At 33.1% G+C, this 27296-nt stretch overlaps 4 protein-coding genes and 1 non-coding gene across 5 annotated transcripts; 2 read left to right on the top strand and 3 right to left on the bottom strand.

The window, feature by feature from the left end:
* Window positions 1-675: 675 nt before the first annotated feature.
* On the bottom strand, window positions 676-3700 carry LOC100170735 (peroxisomal malate dehydrogenase). Its single transcript, NM_001251558.1, is given in 9 exon segments — window positions 676-748; window positions 840-934; window positions 1014-1103; window positions 1221-1256; window positions 1837-1920; window positions 2004-2093; window positions 2369-2683; window positions 3128-3343; window positions 3629-3700. Coding segments are annotated over 9 exon segments (1071 nt in total).
* A 4223-nt stretch (window positions 3701-7923) lies between these two features.
* On the top strand, window positions 7924-12653 carry LOC100808856 (squalene monooxygenase SE1). Its single transcript, XM_003530957.5, has 8 exons — window positions 7924-8910; window positions 9526-9637; window positions 9967-10141; window positions 10265-10433; window positions 10810-11028; window positions 11307-11582; window positions 11725-12003; window positions 12148-12653. Exons 1-8 carry the CDS (start codon window positions 8668-8670, stop codon window positions 12250-12252), a joined length of 1578 nt encoding a protein of 525 aa, XP_003531005.1. The 5' UTR covers window positions 7924-8667; the 3' UTR covers window positions 12253-12653.
* Window positions 12654-12819: 166 nt separating this feature from the next.
* Window positions 12820-12892, bottom strand: TRNAF-GAA (transfer RNA phenylalanine (anticodon GAA)). Its single transcript has one exon. It is a non-coding gene; the product is annotated as a tRNA-Phe (tRNA).
* Window positions 12893-13892: 1000 nt separating this feature from the next.
* LOC100775909 (uncharacterized) lies at window positions 13893-17743 on the top strand. The gene is made up of 2 exons (XM_003532534.5): window positions 13893-14080; window positions 15701-17743. The coding sequence occupies exon 2, from the start codon at window positions 15837-15839 to the stop codon at window positions 17583-17585; it is 1749 nt and encodes a 582-aa protein (XP_003532582.1). The 5' UTR covers window positions 13893-14080; window positions 15701-15836; the 3' UTR covers window positions 17586-17743.
* A 657-nt stretch (window positions 17744-18400) lies between these two features.
* Window positions 18401-24554, bottom strand: LOC100807796 (LL-diaminopimelate aminotransferase, chloroplastic). Its single transcript, XM_003530955.5, has 10 exons — window positions 24224-24554; window positions 23974-24044; window positions 23339-23406; window positions 22366-22482; window positions 21962-22024; window positions 21212-21316; window positions 20936-20986; window positions 19502-19822; window positions 19145-19351; window positions 18401-18842 (listed from the first exon to the last, which is right to left on the bottom strand). Exons 1-10 carry the CDS (start codon window positions 24301-24303, stop codon window positions 18549-18551), a joined length of 1377 nt encoding a protein of 458 aa, XP_003531003.1. The 5' UTR covers window positions 24304-24554; the 3' UTR covers window positions 18401-18548.
* Window positions 24555-27296: the final 2742 nt, after the last annotated feature.

The following is a 27296-nucleotide window of genomic DNA, read 5'->3' as shown; positions in this document are numbered from 1 at the left end:
CAAAGACATAAAGGCAGCTAACTGGGAAAAAAGTGCTACTTCGAGCTTAGTGACCTTAATTCAATCTAAATTCTCCATGATCTGCGTCAGATTGTTTGTATCATCTTGGTTTTCGAAAAATTAAACCACTACATTGTACATACATATAATGCAAACTAATTATGGTTCTTACAGAACATCTTGGACTATCCTGTTATTGACAGAGAATATTGTTGTTTTGTTTCCTCCATAATTTTGTCCTTGTGTATTTGATGTTATTTTTATCCCTGAATAAGGAATATATTGAAGAGTGGACTATTGGTGTTAGATCTTATATGATCGCTCGTACATAAAATATGACCACCAAAATTTTATCAACATTGTAATTTTCTGCATACAGCAATCATCATAATCTAAAGGGACAAAAGAGCCATTACTATTTCTTTTGCACTGCCAAATGTGTTATGAATATGTTAAAGATTAAAGAAAATAAGATCTGGAATTAGTACAAAAGGCTGATATTTTAGTATCTTTCTGAGATTATTGATGTCAAATCCGTTATCATCAGCAATTACGGATGACACCAAAAATTTAGAGTACTATTCTTAAGAAGAAGAAAAAAATCTATGAACAAAGAGAAGTATTACACATGGTCCTTAAATATAAGAGACAAAAACTAGTTTTTCCTTATCACATTTATTTTCTGATGAACTCTACACCCTTCTGGATGCTTCCTGCTAACTCTCTCTTTGCTTTTTCCAATCCAATCCTGTTAAGCATTTCACAGCAAAAGTTCCACTTTCTGTAATGCTTATTGTATCCAAGAAAATAGGGAATAGTTTCATAAACTACTATGATACCTTTCATACTCATTCAGGGGACCCAGTTGATAAACTTCTTCTGCTCCAGCACGACCTAGACGCACTTTGGTTGCAAAGAAGGGAAGTTCTGTAACCTATTGAAAGCATATAATACTGTTAAGCAAGACTTAGAAGATGAAGAACATGTGCAAGGAAAAGGAATTCAAATGGCACCTGAGAATCAACAAAAGCACACTCCACTACCCCAGCTTCTCCTTTTAAGCCACGGAGGCATGCACCAGCAAACTTGGCAGCTGCATATGCCTACACAATCAGGAGTCAGATTTCAGCTTTGCTTGTTTATCTACTAGGACTTCGCTGACACAATTGATAATGCATGCAACTGTTGAAATATGAAGATAATGTTGACAAACTATTAACCATTGACAGTGTTGCAGAACCAGCCCCAGCTTTTGCCTGTAACATGAATAATACTTGCCATTAGATTATGATGAATATTCAATCACAACCAAATATAGACAGGGAAATAATGATGTATTTTAGATTTCTTGAATATCTAAGGTCATGGATATCAAAACAAGGTTGAGCAGTAGAGATAATCTATTCAGATTTCAGACAAATAGTATGCATAATTTGTTTTGGTATCTTCACTTGTTTGAACATCTTAAGCATAATTGATATGGCCAAGTGCATAGTCTCCTGTGATGATAAAGGAAATTGGAGACAGTTGCATCAATCTTATATTATCATGGCACCATAAACAACTTATAGTTGCAGCATCATACTATATGTTTCTCTATTATCTATTAATATTTCACAGTTGTTATCTTGTATTAGGCAGATGTCAGTAACTGAAAAAGCAGAAGCATAAAAGTTGACACTGACACTGTCATCAACTCGTCTTAGAAATGCCCATAGGGATAAGCACATATTTATATGAGCCTAAATTATCAATATATTATATGCAGAAATTCTTGCGAATTATCCCTCTTTTACTCCAGTGACATGTTAAAGCTATAGGTTTATGTGACATTACCTCAACAACTTCAGTTCCACCATTTTGGATGCGATTTGTCAGGTATTCAGTTTCTTCTGCAGTGAAGCTACTGGGAGGCTTAACCTGTAAAAACCAAGTTTGAAGAAGTTTCAGTGACCTGTTCTATAATACTTCTTAATAAATTGAGGGAGTATTTTCTACAAAACCTGTGACAAAAGAGGCAAAATTGTGACTCCAGCATGACCTCCAACCACTGGAACATCAACCTCTCTTGGATCAACTCCAAGTATCTCTGCCTGAAAGAAGAAAACATGGCAGGACATACACCAGCCTCTATTCATACAATTCCATCATATACTATAAAAATCTCACAATGTAGAAATATCTGCTCTGCTCAACCCACTGTAATACTTTTCAAAACTATATAAACAAACTAATTTGATCAAACAGTTAACATTTAATTATACTTTTAGCTTGTAGTCTCCTAGATATTTTATTTTTGCAACACAGCAGGAAGGAAATTTAAATGAGTTATAGACTGTTTGAATAAGAACAGCAAAGCAATGTTTACCACAAAAGTATTTGCCCTCACAACATCAAGGGTTGTAACACCCAGTAGTCGCTTTGGATCATATGTACCGGCTTTCTTGAAAACCTCCGCAGCAATAGCAACTGTGGAATTCACTGGATTACTAATCAAGTTGACAATTGCATTGGGGCAGCACTTGGCAATTCCTTCAGAAAGGGTCCTCACAATTCCAGCATTTATTTTAAATAAATCATCTCTTGTCATCCCAGGTTTCCTTGGCACCCCAGCAGGTATGATTACCAAGTCCATGCCAGTGAGTGCACTCTCAAGTTGTTGCTGCCCCAGAAAGCCACGAACCTACAAATCCAACAAAAATCGCATTATTTGAACAAATAGCAGCTAAACATTGTTAAGTTCCATCATCAAAATTTTGTCAATAAAACAATTCCTCAATCCTTAATAATTAAAATAAACCCCCCCATTAAAAATCCCCCCATCAGTACCAAAGAGGAAAACTATTGGTAATAAGAGGATGAGAGGGATACAAATCATAGGCATAAGCCAAATAGAGAGAATAAGTCTCAAGAGATGTCATATTGATTAAAAGATAGGAAAAGTGAATTACAATGCTCCTATTTATTTTGTTAACCTAACCATGTGTAAATAATTCTTAACAAACTAATTGATCATATACTCCAATAAAAACTATTGTAACTAGCCTCAGCATTAACACAACAACTACAACTCAGTCTTATGTTACAATTTAATTGACAATCAATAACCCTATGAAAAGGAAATTACCACAGCACCAGTGTCCATGTGGCTAACATCAGCTGTGACACCAGGGGTGTTGACAACATCATAAAGATGAAGAACTGAAACCAATGGGTTCATCTTCATCAGCAAAGAAAGGGATTGACCAATTCCTCCAGCAGCCCCCAAAATTGCAACTTTGAATCCAGGTGCCCCACCTTTTGCTCTGCACTCACCTCTCTTAAGAAGAACATCACTCCCTTCCTGTCACAACAAAACAAAAAAGTTTTTTTTCTTTCAAATAATGGAAGCTCAAGTTTATTTATCATGCAAGGAACACATACCAAGTTTTTTTTAATCGGCAAATGTAAATTGTTAGCAGGGGATGGAACCCGCAAACTTTTTCCTCTTCTTTCTTAACCACCCAATCAACTTTATATCTCCCTAACACATACCAAGTTGTTCTTTACTTAAATATAAACAACTCTTTGAAGTCTGAACTAAAAGTGTGTAAAAACTGAAGTAAACTGAATTGTTAAAGGAAGAAACCTGGAAATTTGAAGGCTGAAGATGAGCAGAGATTCTTGCAATACGTTGATTGGCTCCTGCACGTGCTTCCATTGGTTATGTTATGTATATTACTATTACTGTTACTATTAGAGAGGGAGAGAGGGAGAAGTAGTAGTGTGTGTTGAAGCAGAGGAGTTATTATTATATATTAGAAAACAAATGATGGGTGCAAAAGAATATAAAGTTATGACCAGAAAATAAAATGGAAATGGATAAGGACAATAATGGGAATCAAGAAGTTGACATGTATGTCCAATGTTTTTCCCTTTTAATATAAAATTTTCTCAATTTTGTGTGGAATTCAGTTTTCTGAACCCTTATCCTATCATCTGCTTGGGTCTCAAGTGAATGTGGTTCTCACAATTTTAACCAAAGTTTCTACCAGCCTCTGTTGGCGTTGCATTCTGCTAACTCCTAACTATTCGCATTCTGATAACGATTCGTGAATATGATGGCTTCTAGTGACAAAAAAGTTCAGGATGGGAAACGTTCAATATGTTCCACGTAAATTGTCATTAGTTTTCTTGTGATCTGTTTCATACAAAGTAGGAACTGAGAATTGAGAAAGGAGTATAGAAAATTAAAACTTTAATGCTTATATTTATTGAATTATTTTAAAATAATCATTTTAAAATTTAATAAATTTATTATTGTAATTATCGGATTATTGTTTAAAACTTTTTACAGTGTGAATGTATAATCACCTTTTTCTCTAAAATTAATAGGATTGACAATTTAAGAAGAGAAATTTTTTAAGGGTAGTTTGTTTTTATTTTTTCAAAGTAGTTTCATTTTTTTCACAAAGACATAGTTGTAAACTTAAACCAAGCATTCAAAAAAAAAAAACTTAAACCATGCATTTTAAAGTATCTGAGGACAGATTTAAATATGCAGATAAAGGATTTTGAAAAACTTTGGATTTATAAGTTGGCTTTGATGAAAACTTGTTTCTGAACTTAATAAACGAACAAACTAAGATAATACAACATGTTGATTGCTGGGCATGTTACAAAGATACCAAAATAAAAAGGATAGAGGAAGAGAGAACTTCTTTTTTTTTTTCAAGAGAGAGGGATAGAGAACTTTGCACATGTATATATTTATCCTGATTATTCTCATATGTAAAAAAAAAATGGATTACATCTTCAAATGAAATTCTCTAAAGGTGTCAATATGGGTTGTAATTTATGAGTCATTCTAGCCCAGCCCAACTCAGGCCTACTGAGAACAAAATTTGGACTTTCACTATTGACACTTCCACCATTTACTAAATATGCTCTCCTTTCCCTTTATTTTATAAAATTGACCTAAATAACCTTCTATTTTTTTTCCCTATTTTGAAAGATAACCTTTGCATGTTCACACTCCCCACTCACCACACTCCCTTCCGTTGTACTCCCTCGTCTTCTAGTTCCAAGACCCGTTCAACATTTATGTCAGCAAGCTCTTCTCAACTTTCACATCATCCAACCTAGTAACATGAACATGAAAAAAAATAGCTAATGGAAAAAGTAAGAAAATAAATAATCAATTTCAAAAAATACCTTCTAAAACATAATTACTATTATGGAAAATACCTTTCAAAATATTATTCACTATTTTGGAAAATACTTTAACAAAAATAAACTAGCATCTTGTAAAGTAATTTCCACTTTTCATAATAGTGATTATATTGTGTTCCAAATAATACTTTTCGCAATTGGAAAAATAGGGTTCATGACATACTTGGTTGCACAAAGTGTTGAAGTTGCAAGGTATGATGAAAATAAATTTAGGGCATAACATTTTTTATAGGATACATAACGCATAACATCGACATTGAAGGATATGATGAAATTGTATATAGATCACACATTATTGAGATTGAAGTATTTTTCTTACACAATTTGAATATAGAAGTGTAATAAAAAAATGAAGGTAAAATTTTAATACTTTTGGATAAACAAAGAAGAGAAAAGGGAGAAAATAGACAACAATGACTTAAAAAGTAAGGTTTGTACATTTTTTAAATAAAAGGATAGTTTTGGTATAAAGAGTATTTATGATAACAAAAAATTAAAAAAAGAATACGAAGTGTGAATAGAAAAGGCTCAAATGTTGAATCACATGAGTTTGAGTTATCTCAACCCAACTCACTTAACCTAAAGTTATGATGGATTTGGATCAAGTTGGTCCATTTTTCTTTTTAATTTAAATAAATTTAGAAATGTTAAATTACAAAAAGGAAATGGAGTTATTTAATTATTTTATTTTTAAAAAATTAAAATAGAAATCTTATAAATGTTGACTGAAAATATAAATATTATTAATAATTATATATAGATATAGATATATATGGCAGTCAAAAAATAAGATATAGATATTATTTTTTTGTAAAAAAATTGAATGGGCCAGGACAGGCCTCCCTTAGTCACCGCAAAGCTCTGCCACTGATTTCTAGCTCAAAATCTTTTTCTTCTAGAATATGTGATTGAGACCATGAAAATTTAGGTGCTTTTCTTCTAGCAAGCAAGGAACTTTTAATAATAATAATATATAATAAAACACTAATTCAGTTTTAGTACGTATTCACTCAAGCATTTCATTTAGTATTATCCACCTTCTCCTTCTTACTAAATTCGTCTATCAATTTCTTCCTCATGCACGTATGCTCTTTTTGCAGAAAAAATTAGGGGAGGGAATGATGTCCAAATTCAAAGCTGAAGAAGCTTCCAACTCAAAATTACTTATATATACACTCCAAAGAGCACTTACAAAATAACATGCAATTACCAATACCATGTATATTTATGCTTTAATACTTCTAATGGTGGTTCTCACGAAACCACTTAAATGACTCAAACTGTGAGGCTTTTAATTTATTATTATTATTATTATTTTAACATGGTACGGGCTGCGATGCAATGGCGCATGCATATGAATTATGGTGCGTGGCTATGTGCTAAAAGAAAACATGTTGCATTTGTTTAGTATTATTATTATAATATATATGACGACCTTAACTCGTGCAATGCAAGAGGACTAATATAATTTTTGTTTTGCCCTCGTATAACACGAGATCATATTTAAAATATAGAAATGAAATGATATGATATGCAATAATATTATATCTCAAAAAAAAAATAACATAACTGTTTTTTGAGTTTTAATTATAGATTTTAATATGATGTAACAAGGTTATTAGATTATTTTGTTTCTTAAATATATAATCAGATGTTCAATTTTTTAGCATAAAAAAACCTGTTTAAAAATCAATATTTTAAATGAGATTCATTTATCTTAAGGGATTAGATTATTCTTTGATACCTGACTAAAGATATACCCAGGTTTTTAAAGATACATGTGCATCATAATTAAACTCTATTTCAGATACAAATAGAAGTTATTAACATAAACTGCATCTCAAATTTGATCTCAAACGACCTTAGTCAACGACCTTTAGTCCGATAATGACAGTGGCAAATTTTGCTATTTTCTTCTGGTTGAATTAGCTAGCTAGCATGCATTGTCGCAAATCGAGATTCCTCTGTATGAGACTCGTTAATTAGTACAAGCGTTCCAAATCCTAACAATTTCTCCGTATAGAAAAAAAAATCCTAACACAATGACAATCTCACATTTTCACCGTATAACTATACATGTTATTTAAGTTTGAGTTTAATTTTGGTATACCATTGATTTCTTTATTATTAATCAATTAAGAATCATCTCTTTTAAAATATTATTTTGAAAAATTAATAATTTTATCATATATAATAATTCATTCTAGTTAAGTTTTTTACATTTTTAAACAAGTAACTTTATTATATAAAAAAAATTGATTGTACTTTTGAAAGTTTAATATGGTTTTTGTCTATCAATATATTTCTAATTAAATATTTTATATTTCCCAACAAAATAACTTTATTATATATATTTGAGTAATATGAGATATAAAAAATTCTTGATTTCATTTTGCAAATGTTTAGTATAATTTTTGTCTCTGCTTATACCAAAATATGTCAATGTTGGTGTGCTATCTATCATGCCGAAAAATACGTACAACCCCACAAATGTGAGAAACAGCAAAGGAACAAAGTGAAAATGGGAGCCTATAAAAAAACTAAGTGAAAATGGGAAAGTATTATTATCAGGTAGGTAGTGAAGCAAAACCTGCTTTCTTTATTTAAAAGGAAATATATAATGTCCAAAATCAACTAAAGAGAAAGGTAAACGAATTCGTGAGCTATAATACTTATTCCTTAAGTATGTACAATCGTTTTTAAACCACCAAAAACGTGAATCAAGTAGAGCGGGATTGTAATTGTTACTGGTTCCAATACTAGGCATGTAACTGTGGGTTGAATATTTAAAGAAAGAGTTTATTGGGAAACAATTTAAATTTTTGTGATATTGTTTAGATTTAAAAGAAAATATTCTCTTATTTTTAGGATGTTATTTAGAACTAAAAATATATTCTTAAGATGTGAAGAATTATCCGGTCTAAAGAAGAGATCACTATTCTAGATGAGAGAGAGGTTATGTTGAGAGAAGACATACAAATTTGTCCAGTTCTAAAAACTTGTGATGAGGAGATTATGGATATAATGATGAGGGTCATAATCATATTAAACAAATTGAATTTGAGGTTGTAAATGTAGAAGTGAAGGTTCAAGCACCTACAAATTTGTGATCTTTTTCTAGTTGATGTGTTGTCTCTTATTTTTAGTTGTGTGATTTTTAAATAATAGAGATACCAGTGTATTATTTCTTTTTTTCAAAAGAATTTTACAGCCAATCTTATCTGATTCAAACAAGATTGTTTCTCTTTCATTATACGGGTTATTTAGACAAAATAAAAATTATGTAATATCATTTTTGCCCCTATAAAATAAAAGGATTGGTCTAATTAATAGTAGCAAAGTGTTACAATTCAAAAGTCACACGTAAACAGGAACAAAGAGGTGTTCCAAGAAACTAAAAAACTAGTACTTAATCCCATCTTCTGCAATCCCAGTTTCACTGATCTCTCGGAGAGGATGGATTATCCGTACATTCTAGGAGGGATCATGGCTTGTAGTTTTGCATTTTTGTATGTTGTGTACAGTTTTGGAGCAAAGAAGGTCACAGATTCAAGTTCAATACATGTAAAGAGTAATGAGTGTGCAAAGACATCATCAGAAGGTGGAATATGTTCTTCAGATGAGGATGCAGGAAGTGCTGACATCATCATTGTGGGTGCTGGGGTTGCTGGTGCAGCTCTTGCTTACACTCTTGGAAAGGTAGAGAAGGCTTTTATTTCCTGCACATGTTTGAGTTTGTGTGTTTCATCATCAGCATGATGGTTTCTCTTGTGTTATATATATAGATCTGTTTATGTGCTCAAATGAAGAAAATTGTTGCCAAGTTAAAAATTGTACTAATAAATAAAAAGAAGCTTCAAGAGGGTGAAAGAAAACAAGAGTGAATTTTATGTTGAGTGAAATTATGTCTAGGTAGAAATGTAGAAGATATGGCTATTGGCTATACTTATAGGCACTCACTATTGAACATTTATTGTACAGATAAAATGTTCATTTCCTCTTTTTCTTCCATTTTCTCAGCAATTAGACAAATAAAGCATGAAGTTGTGTAAAAAGTCTATATAGATCTGTTTATATATAGACTTTTGGACCAGTGTCATTGAGAAAGTACTACTTATGTAAGAATTTAACCAGATTCAATTTTGTGTTATAAGGTCCGTGTCATTTAATTTATCTATGGCATGGCACTGCAACAGTTGCTTTCTGATAACTTTTATGATATAGAAGATGTTTTGGAGAACCCTCTTAATCTTTGAGTGAATGAAGCATCTGTTTGTTTGGAGAAGGATCAATAATTTTGCTTCTTTATTGTAGGATGGACGGCGAGTGCATGTAATTGAAAGGGATTTGAGTGAACCTGACAGGATCGTGGGTGAATTGCTACAACCTGGGGGCTATCTGAGGTTAATTGAGTTGGGCCTTCAGGGTAAGCATCCTGAAAATATTACAAGAGTTTCATTTTCATGTAGTCTAAAGATTTTTTGATTGTTTATCAAATAGAAATCACCATAAATATGAATTTTAAAACAATTGTTACAGAAGTCAACAATTTTATTATACATGGAAATGGTAGTGTAAAAAGTTGTAACACTATTAGTGAATTCTAATTAAATTCATATAACTATTTTTAATGAATTTAATACATGAAAACTTTTTGTAACTATTGCAGTATGTATCTTAGTTAACAACTCCCCTGACTCTGCTGGTCAAATTCATGGCTTGGCTCTTAATAGATGAACTTTTGAATAATTGCAGATTGTGTGGATGAAATTGATTCACAGCAAGTCTTTGGCTATGCTCTGTATATGGATGGCAAAAATACCAAGCTGTCTTATCCTTTGGAAAAATTCAGCTCTGATATTTCTGGGAGAAGCTTTCACAATGGCCGTTTCATACAGAGAATGCGAGAAAAGGCTTCGTCTCTTCCAAAGTACACATTTTTATCACTCTTTCATTTTGATTAAGAATAATTTTTCTGATATTTTAATTGACCATACGAAGTTCAGCATTTGCAGTTTTAGCCTTCTTATAGTCTCATCCTAATTTTCTGCAGTGTAAAATTAGAACAAGGAACTGTCACATCTCTACTTGAAGAGAAAGGAACCATCACTGGGGTGCACTACAAAATCAAAAGTGGACAAGAGTTCACAGCAAAGGCTCCCCTCACCATAGTATGTGATGGTTGTTTTTCCAACTTGAGGCGTTCTCTTTGCAATCCTAAGGTAAGGGTGCTATGTTTCTTTTCAGTTATGTGATAGTGTTTTGGTTTTATTCAGGAGTTTGCGGTTGTCCTTTCTCAACTTTGAATATGAATAAGAGATCCTACAATTTTTGCTGTTGAGTAAATCACCAATTTTGTCAGTAGTCTCTGAAGTAATAAAACTATATCAGAATATCTATTAATTTAGTCGTTAAATTGATGTATTTTAGTAAGGTTCTAAGGACCAATTTGAAGTGTTCATAATAATATTAAAGGGACTACTTAGCATGATTTCTAAATTTGGGAAATTATAGTTTTTTTACATTAAGGACCCCTTAGGTGAAAGAGTAACACTTCAATGACGAAATGGATAGTTTATAATGTGGTTATTTTGGCAGGTTGACGTTCCCTCTCATTTTGTTGGTCTGGTCTTGGAGAATTGTAATCTTCCATATGCAAATCATGGTCACGTCATCTTAGGTGATCCTTCACCCGTTTTGTTTTATCCCATCAGTAGCACTGAGATTCGCTGTTTGGTTGATGTGCCCGGCCAAAAATTACCTTCCCTAGGTGGTGGTGAAATGGCCTGTTATTTGAAAACTGTGGTGGCTCCTCAGGTACCAACAATATGCGTGCCTTGACTTTATATCTGTTAACTCTTTCCAAATAATGAACATTCCACATATACAAACTAGATATCTTTAATCTTTATATTTTGACCAACGTATGTTTCATATTGTTTCAAGTTTCAATTTATGAGGAGTGCTATGATATACTCCTTCAAACATTTTCTCTCTGATTGGTTAAAATTTATCGAAAATTATGTTCAAAAGAGTGTCTGAGGATGTGCTCTTGACATTTCTCTTCAACTAATTGAGGAAATTATATGTTTTAGGTTCCTCCAGAGCTGTATGATTCTTTTATAGCAGCTATTGACAAAGGAAACATAAGAACCATGCCAAATAGAAGCATGCCTGCCTCACCTTATCCCACACCAGGTGCACTTCTAATGGGAGACGCCTTCAATATGCGTCACCCTTTAACTGGAGGAGGAATGACTGTGGCTTTATCTGACATTGTTGTGCTAAGGGATTTACTTAAACCTCTTCATGATCTGCATGATGCTTCTGCTCTTTGCAGATACCTTGAATCATTCTACACCCTACGCAAGGTAAACATAACTTTTAGCCTTCACCTAATAACTTGAACTTTTGAGATCATGAGATGAATGTTTCCTTGTAACTTAGTGCAAAGCTTTAAAACCCAAACCACAATACACAAAAACTTAGTGCAATGTTTGATTATATTTGCAGCCAGTGGCATCTACAATAAACACACTAGCTGGGGCATTGTACAAGGTCTTTTGTGCATCTCCTGATCCAGCTAGAAAGGAAATGCGCCAAGCATGTTTCGATTACTTGAGCCTTGGAGGTGTTTTCTCAGATGGACCAATAGCTCTACTCTCTGGTCTAAATCCTCGTCCATTGAGTTTGGTTCTCCATTTCTTCGCAGTCGCTATATACGGTGTTGGCCGCCTGCTCATACCATTTCCTTCTCCAAAACGGATGTGGATTGGAGCTAGATTGATTTCAGTGAGTACTTCTCATTTTCCTTTTTGCTCAAACAACATACAGAATATTTCACACATTACTTACTGCTAATCCCTTGCCACTAGCATTGGCAAATAGTGTAACAAATTTTTAGTTTGAATCATTTTTTTTCTCCTGGTATGGCAGGGTGCATCAGGCATCATTTTCCCCATTATTAAGGCTGAAGGAGTGAGACAAATGTTCTTCCCAGCAACTGTGCCAGCATATTACAGAACCCCTCCTGTCCATTGAACACACATGAAGGAAATACATGGAATATATAAAATTCCCTTTTCCCACATTCTTTTCACCTGTTGTATTCCACTTTTGCCAAGAAGAATAAGAGAGGGAACTCATTCCATAATTAGGATACTCATTTTGTGCAACTGCAACCAATATTATTGTATTAAAAAAACATTTTTTAATTTGGGACCCGAGAATGAAGTTCCAAAACCAATCTTGCAGGTATTAGAGCTAAGAAATGCTAGGCTTTGTCTTCAATGCAAGTTGGTGTTATTTGGCTACTAGTATATGGTATATTGGTATTGTATACGTTATCTTCACTTAGATGAGGGGCAAGGTAAGTACACAGTGCAGAAAGAAGTTGGTGTAATGTGACAATGGAAGCAACCACCAAATGGAAGATTATTATACCTTCATTCAATTTAAAAGCTAATAATAGGACTCTCCTTAAAATGGAACGACTTTCTACCTTTAAGGTGACACAGAAAACTAGGGTGGGGCCACACCCATAACATTTTCATCCCTATAGTATCATACCCGGTCGGCAACAAGAAAAAAAGTGAAAATTTTTTTTAATGCGGTGAACGTGGATCGAACACGTGACCTTCAGATCTTCAGTCTGACGCTCTCCCAACTGAGCTATCCCCGCAAGTTGAAAATTAATGATATTTATATAATTATAAATAATTCTTTATGTATCCACCCCCGTCGTTTTAAATTTTAAAAGTTATCAAATCAAAACAAAATAAGTGAAAATAAAAAACATCATTATGTCAAATTCTTATTCAAGTTAAATTATCTTTTACCGTCCAATCATAAAGTTTTATAGCTTAAAGGTAAACCTTTTGAATACTACCACATTAACCGATACATTTTTTTAAAGAATTATTGAAATTTAATTTGCAATTGAGATGAAAGATAGTTGATTAAAAGAAATACGTGATTACAAAAAATGTGTACAAATAAAGATAAAAGGGAAGAATTTGATTGAGAGAAAAAAAATCGTGAATGTAGCTTAGTTTGTGAGAGAGAATATTAGAAAGAATAATTCCGAGAGTTTAATAATTATGTAATAAATGTAAACTAATTATACATGGTTAATTGATAAAAAAATGTTAATGATATTTTTTGTAAAAAAATATTATTGGTAAATAACTTTTAAGATAATTATTTTAAAAGTCAATAAATTTATTACACATGATAATTTATGATTAAATAATGATATAAGTTATTATCTAATTCATTTTTTTTAATAATAAGATAAATATCAAATGTGTAAAAGATATAATATCGGCTAATGAAGAAAGAAAAGATGATGAATTTAAATCCTTCCTTCACTAACAAACAACTAATATTATATATATAAAAAAATATCAACCTATTTTGTTTGTCAAAAGGCATCAAATACTTTTTTTAAAATAATAGGATAATTTAAAAGAGAATACATCATTATTCTCTTAGAAATGTTTATTTAAGAAAGTGAAAAACTACAAGTCTTACTACATATAAAAGAATTATTACAAATCTTATTCTTTTTAAATTTTAAAATTTATTTTATATTATAAAAATATATTTTTGGTATGTTTGATTGAGGGGATAAAAAGTAAATAAAAATAAAATCCAATATGTCGTGGGAGAGAACAAAAGTTAAGTTACAGAAGTGGACCAGAGTGAGCTAGTTCGTGAAATTATCAAGTGACGATAGGACCCCTGACTCACCCAATCAACATTCAATTCAACCCTAACATTCAATTCACTATCTCTCTGTCTTTTCGTTTCTGTCTGCATCGGATCTCACTCTCTCAAGTTTCAACAACGCCACCCTCTTCTTCTTCAGGTTTTCTTTCATTCCACTCCTCTTCCAATTAACACAACTCTTTGTTCAAGAAAAAAAAATTGTTTTTTTTTCTTCCTTTTAATGGTGGTTTTGTTTGCTTTTAATTCTGTTAGCTTGAGCTAGTTCATGTTGTGAATTTGTATGTATGTAATTTTTTTAGCGCTTGTTATTTATTTATTTATTTGTTTTGTTCTTATTCTGCTGCAACAGAGCATTTTCAGTTACACAAGCCTTTCTACTCAGTTCTACACTTCTACTCAGCAAAATTGGGTTTTTTTTTTCTTTTTGTGGGCTTGTGCCTCTGGCAGTTGGAGCTTGGGTCTTACTCAGAGTATCATGCCCTCTAGTTTCTTACGCACTTATAATTAAGTTTGAAAAGGGCCTGTGATAGGGTATGTTTGATGGAATTAAAACTAGTGGGCGAACACATGGTGGAGTCACATAAGATTTTCCTATAACTATAGGTTTATACAAAGAATCAATCTTGAGTCCTTATCTTATTACCTTAGTTTTCGATGTTCTTACTCAATATATTCATGAGCTAGTCTCTTGATGCTTTGTTTTTTCCTTTTTGCAAATTATATAGTTTTAGTGGGAGTGTCAAGATAGGAATTAAATGATAGGTTTGGTCCTTGTGGAGGGAAGCCTTGATACAACATGGCTTACTTTAAGATTTCAGAGGTGAAAACGAGAAATTATACATTACCATATGTCATTCAGTTTAGGTATTTTTTATCTACACAAATCAACGGAGAAATAAGAGTGATGCAAATAATTGGATTCAAGTACGATGGGAGAAATAATGAAATACTTTAGTTTTTTTTCTGATGTTAAGTTGCTTTAATCTAATTGTTGTGAAAGGGACAACAAGAATCAGAGGTTATACAAGAAGATAAGATCAGGAATGAATGCATTGGAGACAAAGTAAAAGTGGCACATATTGAGGAAAAATTGGTAGAAGCCTCAGAAGATTTAACCTTGTAAGAATACTAATAGAAGCTCCAATTAGTCTAATTAATCAAATGAAAGGATAGGTCAATAGTTCGAGGTAGAGGAAGACTAAGAAAAACTTTGAATGATGCCATTAAAAAGGATTTAGATTTAAATTGGCTTTATGACAAAACCCCTTTTTTTGCTGGAGAAGTTTAGGTTCAGGGTTGGCTACCCCTTCCTAGTTCATGGATGTCCCTAAGATCTACAAGTGCTAGTTATACAAGTGTCCTTACAAATAGCTCACCAACAATGGACCCTAGCTGAATTCGAACCCTGGTTACCTTGAATTGACACAATCTAGCCTTACCAATTGTGCCAGCCATTGTTGGCCAGGAGAATTGATTTTTGATAAAAAAAACATAAGGAAATCATTTGGTCCATGTACCCAACCCACCTACTGCAAAAAGGCTTTAGTTGTTGACAAACATATCCATAAATTTGTGTCGATGTCCTGGCATGGAATTGTTTATATCTTAATTATAATTATAATATTTTTTATGCAATAACTTGTGTAAGAAGTCATCATTGTATTTCTGTAGAGTTCTGATTGCTTGATGACCCTTAGTTTCTTTTTTATGGAAATCAGTCCCTATTATGTTTAATATATTTTTTGCTTGATAATTGCAGATTGTCATAGCAAGGAAGCTTGTTTGCATATATAATAGAGAAAATGGTACTGTTGTTAGTTTATTGCAGGTTTGAGTGGTTGATTATTACTTCGTAAAAGTTAGCTGGTAACAACAAATAAGTAAATCTTGACTCTATGGAAGACTACAATTTTTTTGTCGGTCAAAAGTTCCATGATGTGAAGGCATTTCGGAATGCAATTAAAGAAGCTGCCATTGCACAGCATTTTGAGCTTCGTACTATTAAAAGTGACCTGATTCGCTACTTTGCTAAGTGTGCCTCAGATGGCTGTCCATGGCGGATTCGTGCTGTCAAGCTCCCTAATGCCCCAACATTTACTATTAGAAGTATTGATGGGACACATACCTGTGGGAGAAATGCAAACAATGGGCACCATCAGGCTTCTGTTGATTGGATTGTGAGTTTCATAGAAGAAAGGTTGCGAGATAACATCAATTATAAACCAAAAGATATTTTGCATGACATCCATAAACAATATGGTATAACCATACCATATAAGCAAGCTTGGCGTGCAAAGGAGAGGGGTCTTGCGGCTATATATGGCTCTTCTGAAGAAGGATATTACCTACTTCCTTCATACTGTGAACAAATTAAGAAAACAAATCCTGGAAGTGTTGCAGAGGTATTTACTGGTGCAGATAACCGTTTTCAGAGATTCTTTGTTTCCTTTTATGCATCAATTAATGGTTTTGTTAATGGTTGTTTGCCAATTGTTGGACTTGGTGGAATCCAGCTGAAAAGTAAATACCTTAGCACATTGCTTTCAGCAACTTCATTTGATGCTGATGGTGGGTTGTTTCCACTTGCGTTTGGTGTTGTTGATGTAGAAAATGATGACAGTTGGACATGGTTCCTGTCTGAGTTGCATAAGGTACTAGAGGTGAATACTGAATGCATGCCAAAGTTTATATTTTTGTCAGATGGGCAAAAGGGTATTACAGATGCAGTAAGAAGGAAGTTCCCAAGTTCTTCTCATGCACTCTGCATGCGTCACTTGACTGAAAGCATTGGCAAAGAGTTCAAGAACTCTAGGCTTGTGCATCTTCTGTGGAAGGCTTCACATGCCACAACAACCATTGCATTTAAAGAAAAAATGGGTGAAATAGAGGAGGTTTCTCCTGAAGCTGCCAAATGGTTACAACAATTTCATCCTTCTCAATGGGCCCTTGTACATTTTAAAGGAACTCGGTTTGGCCATCTATCCTCTAACATTGAGGAGTTCAATAAATGGATTCTTGACACCCGGGAATTGCCAATTATTCAGGTGATTGAGCGGATTCATAGCAAGCTTAAAACTGAGTTTGATGACAGGCGTTTAAAAAGCAGCTCATGGTGCTCTGTACTTGCCCCATCAGCCGAGAAGCTAATGACTGAAGCCATTGACCATGCATCTACATATCAAGTCCTTAGATCTGATGAAGTAGAGTTTGAGGTTCTTTCAGCCGATCGATCAGATATTGTAAATATTGGCAGCCATAGCTGTTCCTGCCGTGATTGGCAGTTAAACGGTATTCCATGTTCCCATGCTACTGCTGCTCTTATCTCTTGTCGAAAGGATGTTTATGCATTTACCCAGAAGTGTTTTACTGCTGCAAGTTACAGGAATACCTACGCAGAAGCTATACACCACATCCCAGGAAAACTTGAATGGAGTAAAACAGATGATAAGTCTTCTATGGATGATAATATCCTTGTTGTAAGGCCACCAAAATTACGACGACCACCGGGACGCCCTGAGAAACAGATGTGTGTGGATGACCTTAATCGAGAGAAGCATACAGTGCATTGTAGTCGGTGTAATCAAACTGGACATTACAAGAGAACTTGTAAAGCTGAGATGATTAATAGTATAGAGCAGTTTTAGTTGTCTGATTATGTACTAAGTGGTTCACCAAAGAACTAGTTTAGTTTTAACATCTAGAGGCCCTATGTTTAGGACATTCCTATGATGCAGATCATGTAGAAGTTAGATATACATCACTGTATTAAATCCGCGGTGTAATAGAAATGAAGTTTACAACATTGGCAGGTTTGTAATCGAAAGCTATTAAGATTGTTTGAACCATGTGACTATGTGACCTTAGGAGAGAGAAACAGGGTGAAAAAATAAATCCTCCCATGCAATGTGTCCTTCTATGATATGTTTGGATAAAAGGAAAGAAAATATGGATGACAGTACATTTTCTTTTGTTTGACTAAAGAAAAAATAACTTTAAAAAAAATTCAATTTTTTCCTTTCTTTTCTAGTTAAATTTTAAACTTCTCTTTTTTTTTTTTCTCTTTCTACTCCACCAAACAGCATTAGTGTCACATTATCAGCTGTTTCTGTCTCCTTCCCTTCAATATAATTCTTTTAATTTTGTTTACTCTCAAATACACTTACAAAAAAAGTGGAAAAAGAATTTTGGAAAATCTTCATCTAGACCTATGCTTCCTCACAGTTACCCATTTAGAATATGTAATATTTTTTTAACTCTAAATAAAACTTCCTTTTACTTTCGGAAATCTTTATCAGGCATCAATTTAGTAATGGTAGCACGAGTTAATAAAAACAAGATGGGTGCATATGAATTTTAATTTAAACAAAATTATCTTATTGGCCAAAAATGAATTCTGGCTAAAAACTACTTAGTGTATTAAATTGCTAGAGTTTAACATCTAAGTAAGTTGAAGCAAAGGTAGAAAAATATACTTCCTCAATTGATAAACCCTGTCTTTACATCTTATAATCTAAACTCCACGGAAAATCAATTGCATTATTTAAATAAGACAGCCCTAGCTTCAGTCCAAGAGAACAACTCTTGAAACCAAATGAGATATTCTAACTTCACTTGTATAGCTGCTTGAACCTTCTGCATGCCTCCAAGACATTTTCCCTGTGACCAAAGGCACTAACCCTGATAAAACCTTCACCACCAGGTCCAAAACCACTACCAGGGGTTGTAACCACATGAGTCTTCTCAAGAATCTCAGCGAATACATCCCATGAGCTTCGGCCGGGAAAATGGACCCACACATATGGTGCATCTTTCCCTCCATAGACTTTAAACCCAAGAGAATCAAATGTCTCCATTATTATGTTAGTATTTTCCTTGTAGAATCCAATAACATCACGCATAGCCTGCATTCAAATGCAGCAAGCAAGCGTATTATGTAACTTGTACTTTGAAAATACATCAATTAAAGTTAGTAGCTGAAAAAGCCAGTGAAATAGAGCAAATGCATGTGATGTTTAATATTTAAGAATGCCATAATAATAGGAGTTGCAGAAGCATCAAAGGGGTATATATGACATTGACATCGGCAGGCCTTCTTCCTTGGGAAAGGTGGGAGAAGGGGGGCAGGATGAGAGAGGCCCATTTCAATAATGAAAGGAAATTTACTGTTTTAAGAAATTTTTAGTAATAAAATGAAATAACTGACCTTAAGACCTTCTGGTGAAAGGCAAGCCAGACCGCCTGCCTGGGAAATATTTGAAGCACCATTGAAACAAGTGCATACAATACGGTTGAAGTCCTTGGCAACAGGAAATCCATCAGAAAACAGCAACTGCTTCGGAACCACAGTCCAACCCAATCGGACTCCAGTGAACCCAGCATACTTGCTAAATGATGAAGTCTCAATGGCAACCTGCAATTGGCAATAAGATGTTACGCACGTAGATATGCAACAGAAATCCATGGTATTTAGTATTTACTGAGACATCAAAAAAAGATTCTTAGTTGAAGAGTGAAAACAGAGACCAGTCTTTAAACATCAAATTATCAGTGATAAACTGACCTCTTTGGCTCCAGGAATTTCAAATATTGAGCGAGGGTTGTCACCAGAAATATACATTGCATAAGCTGAATCGTGGATTACTATAGAACCATTGTCCTTAGCAAACTGAACTAGTTGGGTCAGTTGTTCCCTTGTTGCCACAGCACCAGTAGGATTGTTTGGAGAACAGAAAAATATTATATCTGGTCGAGAAATTGAAGACAAATCAGGGAAGAAACCATTTTCCGGATTACACCTCATGTATTCAATGTTTGCAAACTTCTCAACATTCTTCTGGAAGAGGCCAGTCTGGCCCATAATTACACTAGAGTCTACATAGGCCTGCAAATAAAAGTTCCACTATTTACAGAGAACAGCTACAAGAGATAAAGGGCTAGAAACTTGAACCAAATAAAAGTGGTGTTCCATCACATCCCTATTTCCTATATATTATTTCATTTATAATTATATATCAAATTCAATTTCAATAAATTCTTGCATAATTCCAAATAGTAAACTGAATGTCTACAAACATTTTTCCAACCAAAGTTTCAACACAGTTTATTATACTAAGATCATATTTAGTTCAGCTTATTTTAGAGAAATCATCACTTCTCCTTACCAGCAGCTTCCTGAAAGAGCATTTGCAAAAAATATCATTTCTCAAAAATAATAGTTAACAAACATGGGCTAACCAATAAACCCCAATGAAGAAAACACCAATCCACAGCAGCTTTATTCATTAGTTGTAAAAATGGAGTAAGAATCAAATATTCATCAGGAAAAAAGAAGACATGTGAAAAGCTTTCCTAAGTGTGTAATAAATAATAATCATAATTGTTTAGGTATGCAGTCGCACAAAGGTTATTCTTGCTCTTCTAAAATTTGTGTATCAAAAGCCTGAGTTAAATCTTCTCATTCTAGCAAAACTATCAAAGAACTAGCTATTAATTTAACTCTATCAGATATGGAAGGGACAACAATGTCCAGTATATTAAGATTGAAAATCATATATGTTATAATGTTAATCATTTCAAAATGAAAGAAATTATGAATCAAAGTTGAAAATTAATCAAAGACGTTGATTGGAGTTTTCCATGTGTCTACATATGTTCGGATGTAATTTTTTTTCAAGTAATAGACAATCTTCTCTTTGAAAGTTTGCTAACTATATTGAAAAAACATTTCTTGAAAAATTAAAATCATTCTTCCGAGTCCTCTAATCTTATATGAACAAAACGAAGAAACTGGCTGATTCAACTATTTCCTGTTGCATCATAGAGCATAAACCAAATTGAATGGGCTAAAATCAGTCAGCATCTCACTCATTAAATCAATGAGATGTAACAGTATGAACAAAACTGAAGTCACCATTTTTGGCATATTGAAACATAAATGAGTGCTTAAGCAACTGATGAGAAAATCATTTTAAACAATCACATAAATATAAATTACCGGATATGAAGGGTCTTGCACAGCCATTTTTACATTTGACCCAAAGACAATCTGCCACAAAATGAAAATAGAAGAATATTTAGTTCAATTGAGGAAGAACATGTTGATTGTGAAAAATACCCAATTAACATGCCAACCCCCAGCCCTCATCCCCGCAAAGGAGAATACTTTAAACTAAATCAGAATAAGTGGTCTGGGTGAAAGAGCACAATAGGCAGAAAAGGTGATTTAAGAAGGATATCATATATTTAAATTAAAAAAAGAAGACAAATGAACCTGGAGACGAGATATATCACACTTTGCTCCATCTGAGACAAATATATCATCCTCTTCTATGCCAAGATCGCTGTAAAATGTTGAAGCAAGTGCCCTTCTTAATGGCTGCATAGATTAGAGATGTCTTTATCTAATCAAATTCCCCCAAAGGGTAAACATCAACATCAATTGCAAGGATTATACTTAGGCACTTGGCACCCGGCACCCCTCATTACAGAGAATTTTTTTTATATATAATTACAAAGACCATGCTTTCTTGTCATCTCAGTTCGCAAAGCTTTCAAAGATAATATATAAATTAAAAGAAAAAAAATGTACACACCCTCAAAACATGATCTAATGTGGAAAATTTTCAGATCCAAATTTGTTACAAGGCTCAAGGCATGACTTTATCTTCCAGTAAAACTTCTCAAAGTGAACAACAAACTTATGCTGACTCAACTAAAAGAGAAAATATCAAAATTTCTTCCTGGAATATTTCAAGGATGAAGAAAAGAAAGGAAACCAAATGCTCATAACATAAAAATAAAATAAAATATTTTTTGCTTATCACAGAAGAATTATTTTTACAATTGATACCAGACAGTAAAACAGAAAGAAAAGAGAGAGAGAGAGGGTCTAGTGACTATCAACAAGGGTGGAAAACTGTATAACTGGCCTTCACTTTGGTGAGTTGTGGAAAAGAAGACTATGTAAGTACACAAAATGAAAAATAGGGTAAATCATACTGAAGATGTCGAAGCAGCATACCTTTTCACCTTGTTCAGCTCCATACCCACTGTATCCTTCTATAGTCGACAATGCATGTGATCTCTGATTAAAAGGGAAAAACAACATTTACATGCAAAATTAACACTTCAATAAGAAAATATACCAACAAAATATTACATATTTATGATATTAAAAAGATAAACAGATACAAAAAGCAATTAGACATGGAAGGAATTATAAAGATGGCGAAATTAAAGCTATTTAAGAAAAAATTAATGTATGACATGTGGTATTATAATGAAATTCACCAATAATCACCGAGCTCCAACCTCAACACAGAAATGATAATTACTTTTAAAAAAAGAAAAAGAAAAAAGGCCAAATTTACTGCCCAATGTCCAAGCATTAAAGATATATCAGCTTTGTTCAGACCAAAGTTCTACCTTTGACATTGCATCAGTTATGACTTCAGGAATAGGTTCAGTTGTATCACCAATTCCAAGGCTTATTACTTTAGCATCAGGGTACTTCAGCAAGTGCGCAGACCTTCTTCTAGCAATCTATTTTTTTGAAATAAAATTGCAAAAAAAAAGAGTCAGTGACAGGAAAGTAGTTACATATCATATAAAGAATTAATATCAAAGTTGGAGTGTGTGAAAGAGAGAGAAAGATATACACATTCATTAATCATTACAATTTTATACAAATAAAACAGTAGAATGATTCAGTAAAATAGTACATTTTTTCTAATTCTCCCTTATTTATCCTTTTTTGAGGTAGATAAAAAAAAAATAAAAATTCAAGGGTAACACAATGCTACATCTTATTTCACAAAAATTAATCAGTTTTTCCTTTTAAAAATCATATGATTAGTTGTTGACCAAAGTCATAAGGTAACATGTATGGCTCCAAAAGAACATCAATTCTGATGAAGTAGAAATGACTTGACTTACCCAAAGTAAAGATTAAAAGAGGAGATTGATCACGAAAAAATGCAGTAGTTGAAAATGTTCAAAAGTATATCATTCATTTACTCAATAAACTGTTATTTCACTAGAAAAAGACATGCAATCCTTCAGCTTGAATTATGGGGACCTGCTTAATACATTCCCGACCTACTTCAACATATGAATGGCTGGACTGGGACATGGCCACTATTCCAAAAACAAAAGGCTTGATTAGACATGTACAGTAACACAAATATTTTATGTACAATACATGAATAATTTCAAAACATAGCATCCCATTTGGAGGAAAAGCATGCATGGGGAATGAAAACAACACATAATCAAAACTCAATGAACTTCATGATCACCTATGCACTGAGTGATAATCAAACTAAGAGCTTGGTTTCTGAGCAAGATAAACCAAGAAGAACAAGACCAAAAACAGAAAGATCAAGTAAGTATTGCATACCTCGGGAAAGAGATAGCCAGCTTGAAGTTTCCCCATATTTGGATTGCGATTGACCCCTGTCTTGTAGGCTTCAAAGCGAAAAAGGAGAACAAAAAATTATTACCTCACTCAAAAATCAAATCTCTAATATTTAGTCAAAGACCAACTTGCATGCTCTTTTTCAATACCACTTCAGCAACCCTTCCAACATACAATCTACTATACAAGTAAACAGCCCGGAAATGACTACCAAGAATTTGATGTCATGAACTTATCAACTACAACATTCTAAAAAAAATGAATCACTAAGCAAAGCTACGCACCCCATTATAACATTGCCTAATCACATGAAGAACCAAAGGAGATATAAGGTGGGTTGGATGGTTAAGGGAGAAGCAAAGAGGAAAAAGATCGCGGATTCAATTCTCTGGCTAACAAAACTAACATTATAACAAATTACCATTTGCCGACAAAAAAAAAAGAACCAAAGATTTTAAAGGGTAATTATATGTGGACACTTCCACATCATGAACACAACACTCCATTAACACATTATTTCTCCTTATCTCACTTCTCTCTATAGGTGTCACTTAACATGGTGGTATCCATGCATCATTTTCCATTTCTAAAATAGGAAAGAGAAGATTTCAAGGTACCAGTCTCAGCTTCGGGTGTGGCAACGCATTTGCAAATGCTCACGCTCTTCACAGGCAACGAAACCTGTCCCCTGCAGCAGCCAAAGGAACACACCCCACAAATAAAATTCAACACTTTCAATGGTAAACCGAAGAAAGATGCAATTTTGAAACAACCGAGCAAAAAAAGAATTGGTGGGTAGGATCCCATTTCTGGGGAACAAAAGTGACAAAAAGGAAAAAAGTGAGGTTATTAAGTAAAAGTAAGGACCTGCAATTGAAGGAAGAAGGAGCTAAGAAAGCAGAGGAAGAAGAAGAGAGTGGAGTAGTGAGGCTGTGCGTTATAGACATTGTGATATCTTGAAGTGAAGAATGCGTCGATCGAAACTACGGAGCAGCGGCGTTCAGTGTTTGTGAACTCGGGTATGCTGCTTTTCCTATAAACCCTATCAAAATAATAACAATTTTTCAGGTTCAGAAATTTTAATACACTGTTAGTTTTGTGGATTTTGCTTCTGATTAAACTAAAACAGAGTGGCCACGAGATCCATGCCGTGTAAGAATAGGATTTTTTTGGATGAAAAGCTTGTTTAAATCCCGAAGGAATAAAACAAAATATGAATTAACAAAGTTATATAATTATTGTGTGAAAATACACATGTGTAGAAATTATTTAATTTGTATTTTGACATTTATTTAAATTTAAATTTAAAATTGGGCAACTTTTACTAAATTAGTATACCTTTAATCTAAGTTACCTGTCACCATACCTAATACAGTCAATCAATCTAATCGAATTTTAAAACAGTTATGGTAAATATATGGTTGTAGAATACAATAAGAATGTTAACTAACCAGTTTAATAGACAAATATTATATATATATATATATATACACTATAAAATCAACTAATAAAAAATTATGATTTTTAAAGTAATAATTATCATTATTATAAAAACAAATAAAGTTATCATATTGCATGATTTGAATTAAACTCATATCTCCCCAAAAATATAGATTAATATCTTATTATTAATGTGGTGAAATTAGAATCTTTGAGGGATGTCCTTATGGTGAAAATCTAGAATCTCATTCACTTCATATTTTTTTGAATTAAACATTCTTATTGGAGATTTATACTAATAAATCACTCCTAATCACATAAGTGGATCTAATAACATATCTTAATCCAAAATTTTAAAATTTAGATATTTTTTTTATTTATATATTGTTGAACCTTTTTATTTCTATCATGTGTAATATAACATCATCTTATACTTTACTTCAACATATATCATTAAAAAAAAAGAATAGGGTTTTGGTATTCTATAGCTATGTTTCACACAAGTCTAAATCAAGACAAATTTGAAGCTAATCCTTTTCCTTGTACTAAACGTAAATATGTTTTATTTTTGGCATATCAAACCGGGTTTTGCTGGTAAATTTTGGAGTATGTGTTCTCGTCAACTAGTTTAAGGACCTTAGACTGCCTCATTCCTGCGGTCTCTGATGGAATTCGTCGTTCTAGGCTGGTTGGTAATGCTGCCGTCAGGAACTATGCTTGGCATAAATGAGGAAATAATTTAAAAAACATACGTCGTTCTAGGCTGATTGGTAATCTGTGATCAATATGCACCAAAAGTTATTTTTGTGATCGACGTTTGAGTTATGTGAAAGTGAATCCAAACACCCTGAAAGACTTAAATTAACAGTCTTAAATTTACGCCAAATTAAGTTTGATTTTTTTTTTCAAAAGTGATGTTATATATGAATTAAACGGGAAAAGATATTGGTACAAATCCAATGGAATCAACAGGATTAGGTCTAGCCAAAGAGGTTAACCATGGGTGTGTGTCAACGGAATTAAAGTTCGAATCCATGTTTATATGTAATTTTGTGTGAATGTTTGTGTTTTTGTATTCAAGTGTTATTGAAATGTGGAGATATAAGATTGATTTGATGGTTAAAAAGAAAAAAAAACTTAAAAATAAAGGAAGAAGGAAGTACATAGAGAGACAAAACAGTTGTAGATTCAAATTCTTTCTATTGATATTTCTAACAAAATTTAACATTTTTCGATAAAAAAAATTGTGATTGAAATGTTGTAATAGAAAGGTGAAAAGCTAGCTCGGGATGCAGTAAATCTATAACAAGGAAGCCACAAAAAGTGTTGTCTTGATCTGTTATTTACACGACAGTAGATCTCTGGTATGTGGTATTGGTGATCTGTTTATTTAGTTTTAGGGAAAAGGGACACGTGTGTTGCTGAAAAAATTGAAACCACTGAGCCTGTTCAAGGAGAAGGATCATTCCTTGCTATGGATGTTAGACAAATAATGCAGGAAATCAAGAGGGACTGAATTAGGAATTGGGAAATTTAGAATTCGTAATTTGTCAATGCTAGGATTCCCAATTTGTTATTTAAAAAAAAAGGCTATGCATATCAATAAAATGACATGGCAACCCTCATTTAATTGCCGATTTGATAAAAGGTTATGCACACCTTTAATTATTATGATGTTCTAAAATTAAGAACACCACGAAAATAGACAAAGGCTGAATTTTAATGCAATCTACAAAGGTGTCGGGATTACCAGGTTTTGTTAAATTGATTTTGTTCAACTTCATCTAGGATTCCTAAGATGGGTCTTAAAATGATTTTGTTCCTATCTTTGTCTATCAGATTTGCTAATTTGTTTGAATTCTAATTTCTTAAGCAAGTAATCACTTTTCCTAATTAAGAACCTCAATCCCTAAAGATAACAAGTATTCAATGATTATTCCTAACCTAGAGTGTTAAAAGGTTTTAGTCTCAAAGCACATTGATAAAGCCAACTCCCGTTCGCAATATGCATAGAAAAAACCATCAAAAGTTTGATTAAGTCTCAAGAAACATACAAAACAAAAAGCAGTGAACACAAAGATCAGGAAGCCAAGTTTCATTAACAATCCCAATTCAAAGATGCACAGATTACATTTAGACGCACCTAACTCCAACAAAAAGGAATATAGTTAAACATAGAAACTTAAAGAGAAAGGAAAGGAATGAAAAAAAATTGAGCTCCCATTATCTCTTCTTTGCAGTGTCATAGAGCTTTCAAAGAAAAAAAATAGTTTAACTTTTTAAAAATAAATTATAACTATCAATCAAGTTCTCCTTTTTTTTCTCTCTTAAATTTCTTTTATATTTCAATTTTAACATAACTTTCAAGTGGAGGGCCACCATAACCACAACACTTGAAAAATGATAAGGACCAAAAATAAGTTGGTCCCAGATATTTGTATGGCAGCAAAAGTTGTCTCCCGGATTCCTATTAACAGTAAAAGCTTAATTCCTCTTATAT

The sequence above is a fragment of the Glycine max genome, chromosome 8 (genome assembly GCF_000004515.6).
Source record: "Glycine max cultivar Williams 82 chromosome 8, Glycine_max_v4.0, whole genome shotgun sequence".
NCBI lineage: Eukaryota > Viridiplantae > Streptophyta > Magnoliopsida > Fabales > Fabaceae > Glycine > Glycine max.
This window is presented reverse-complemented; position numbering and strand designations above follow the sequence as displayed.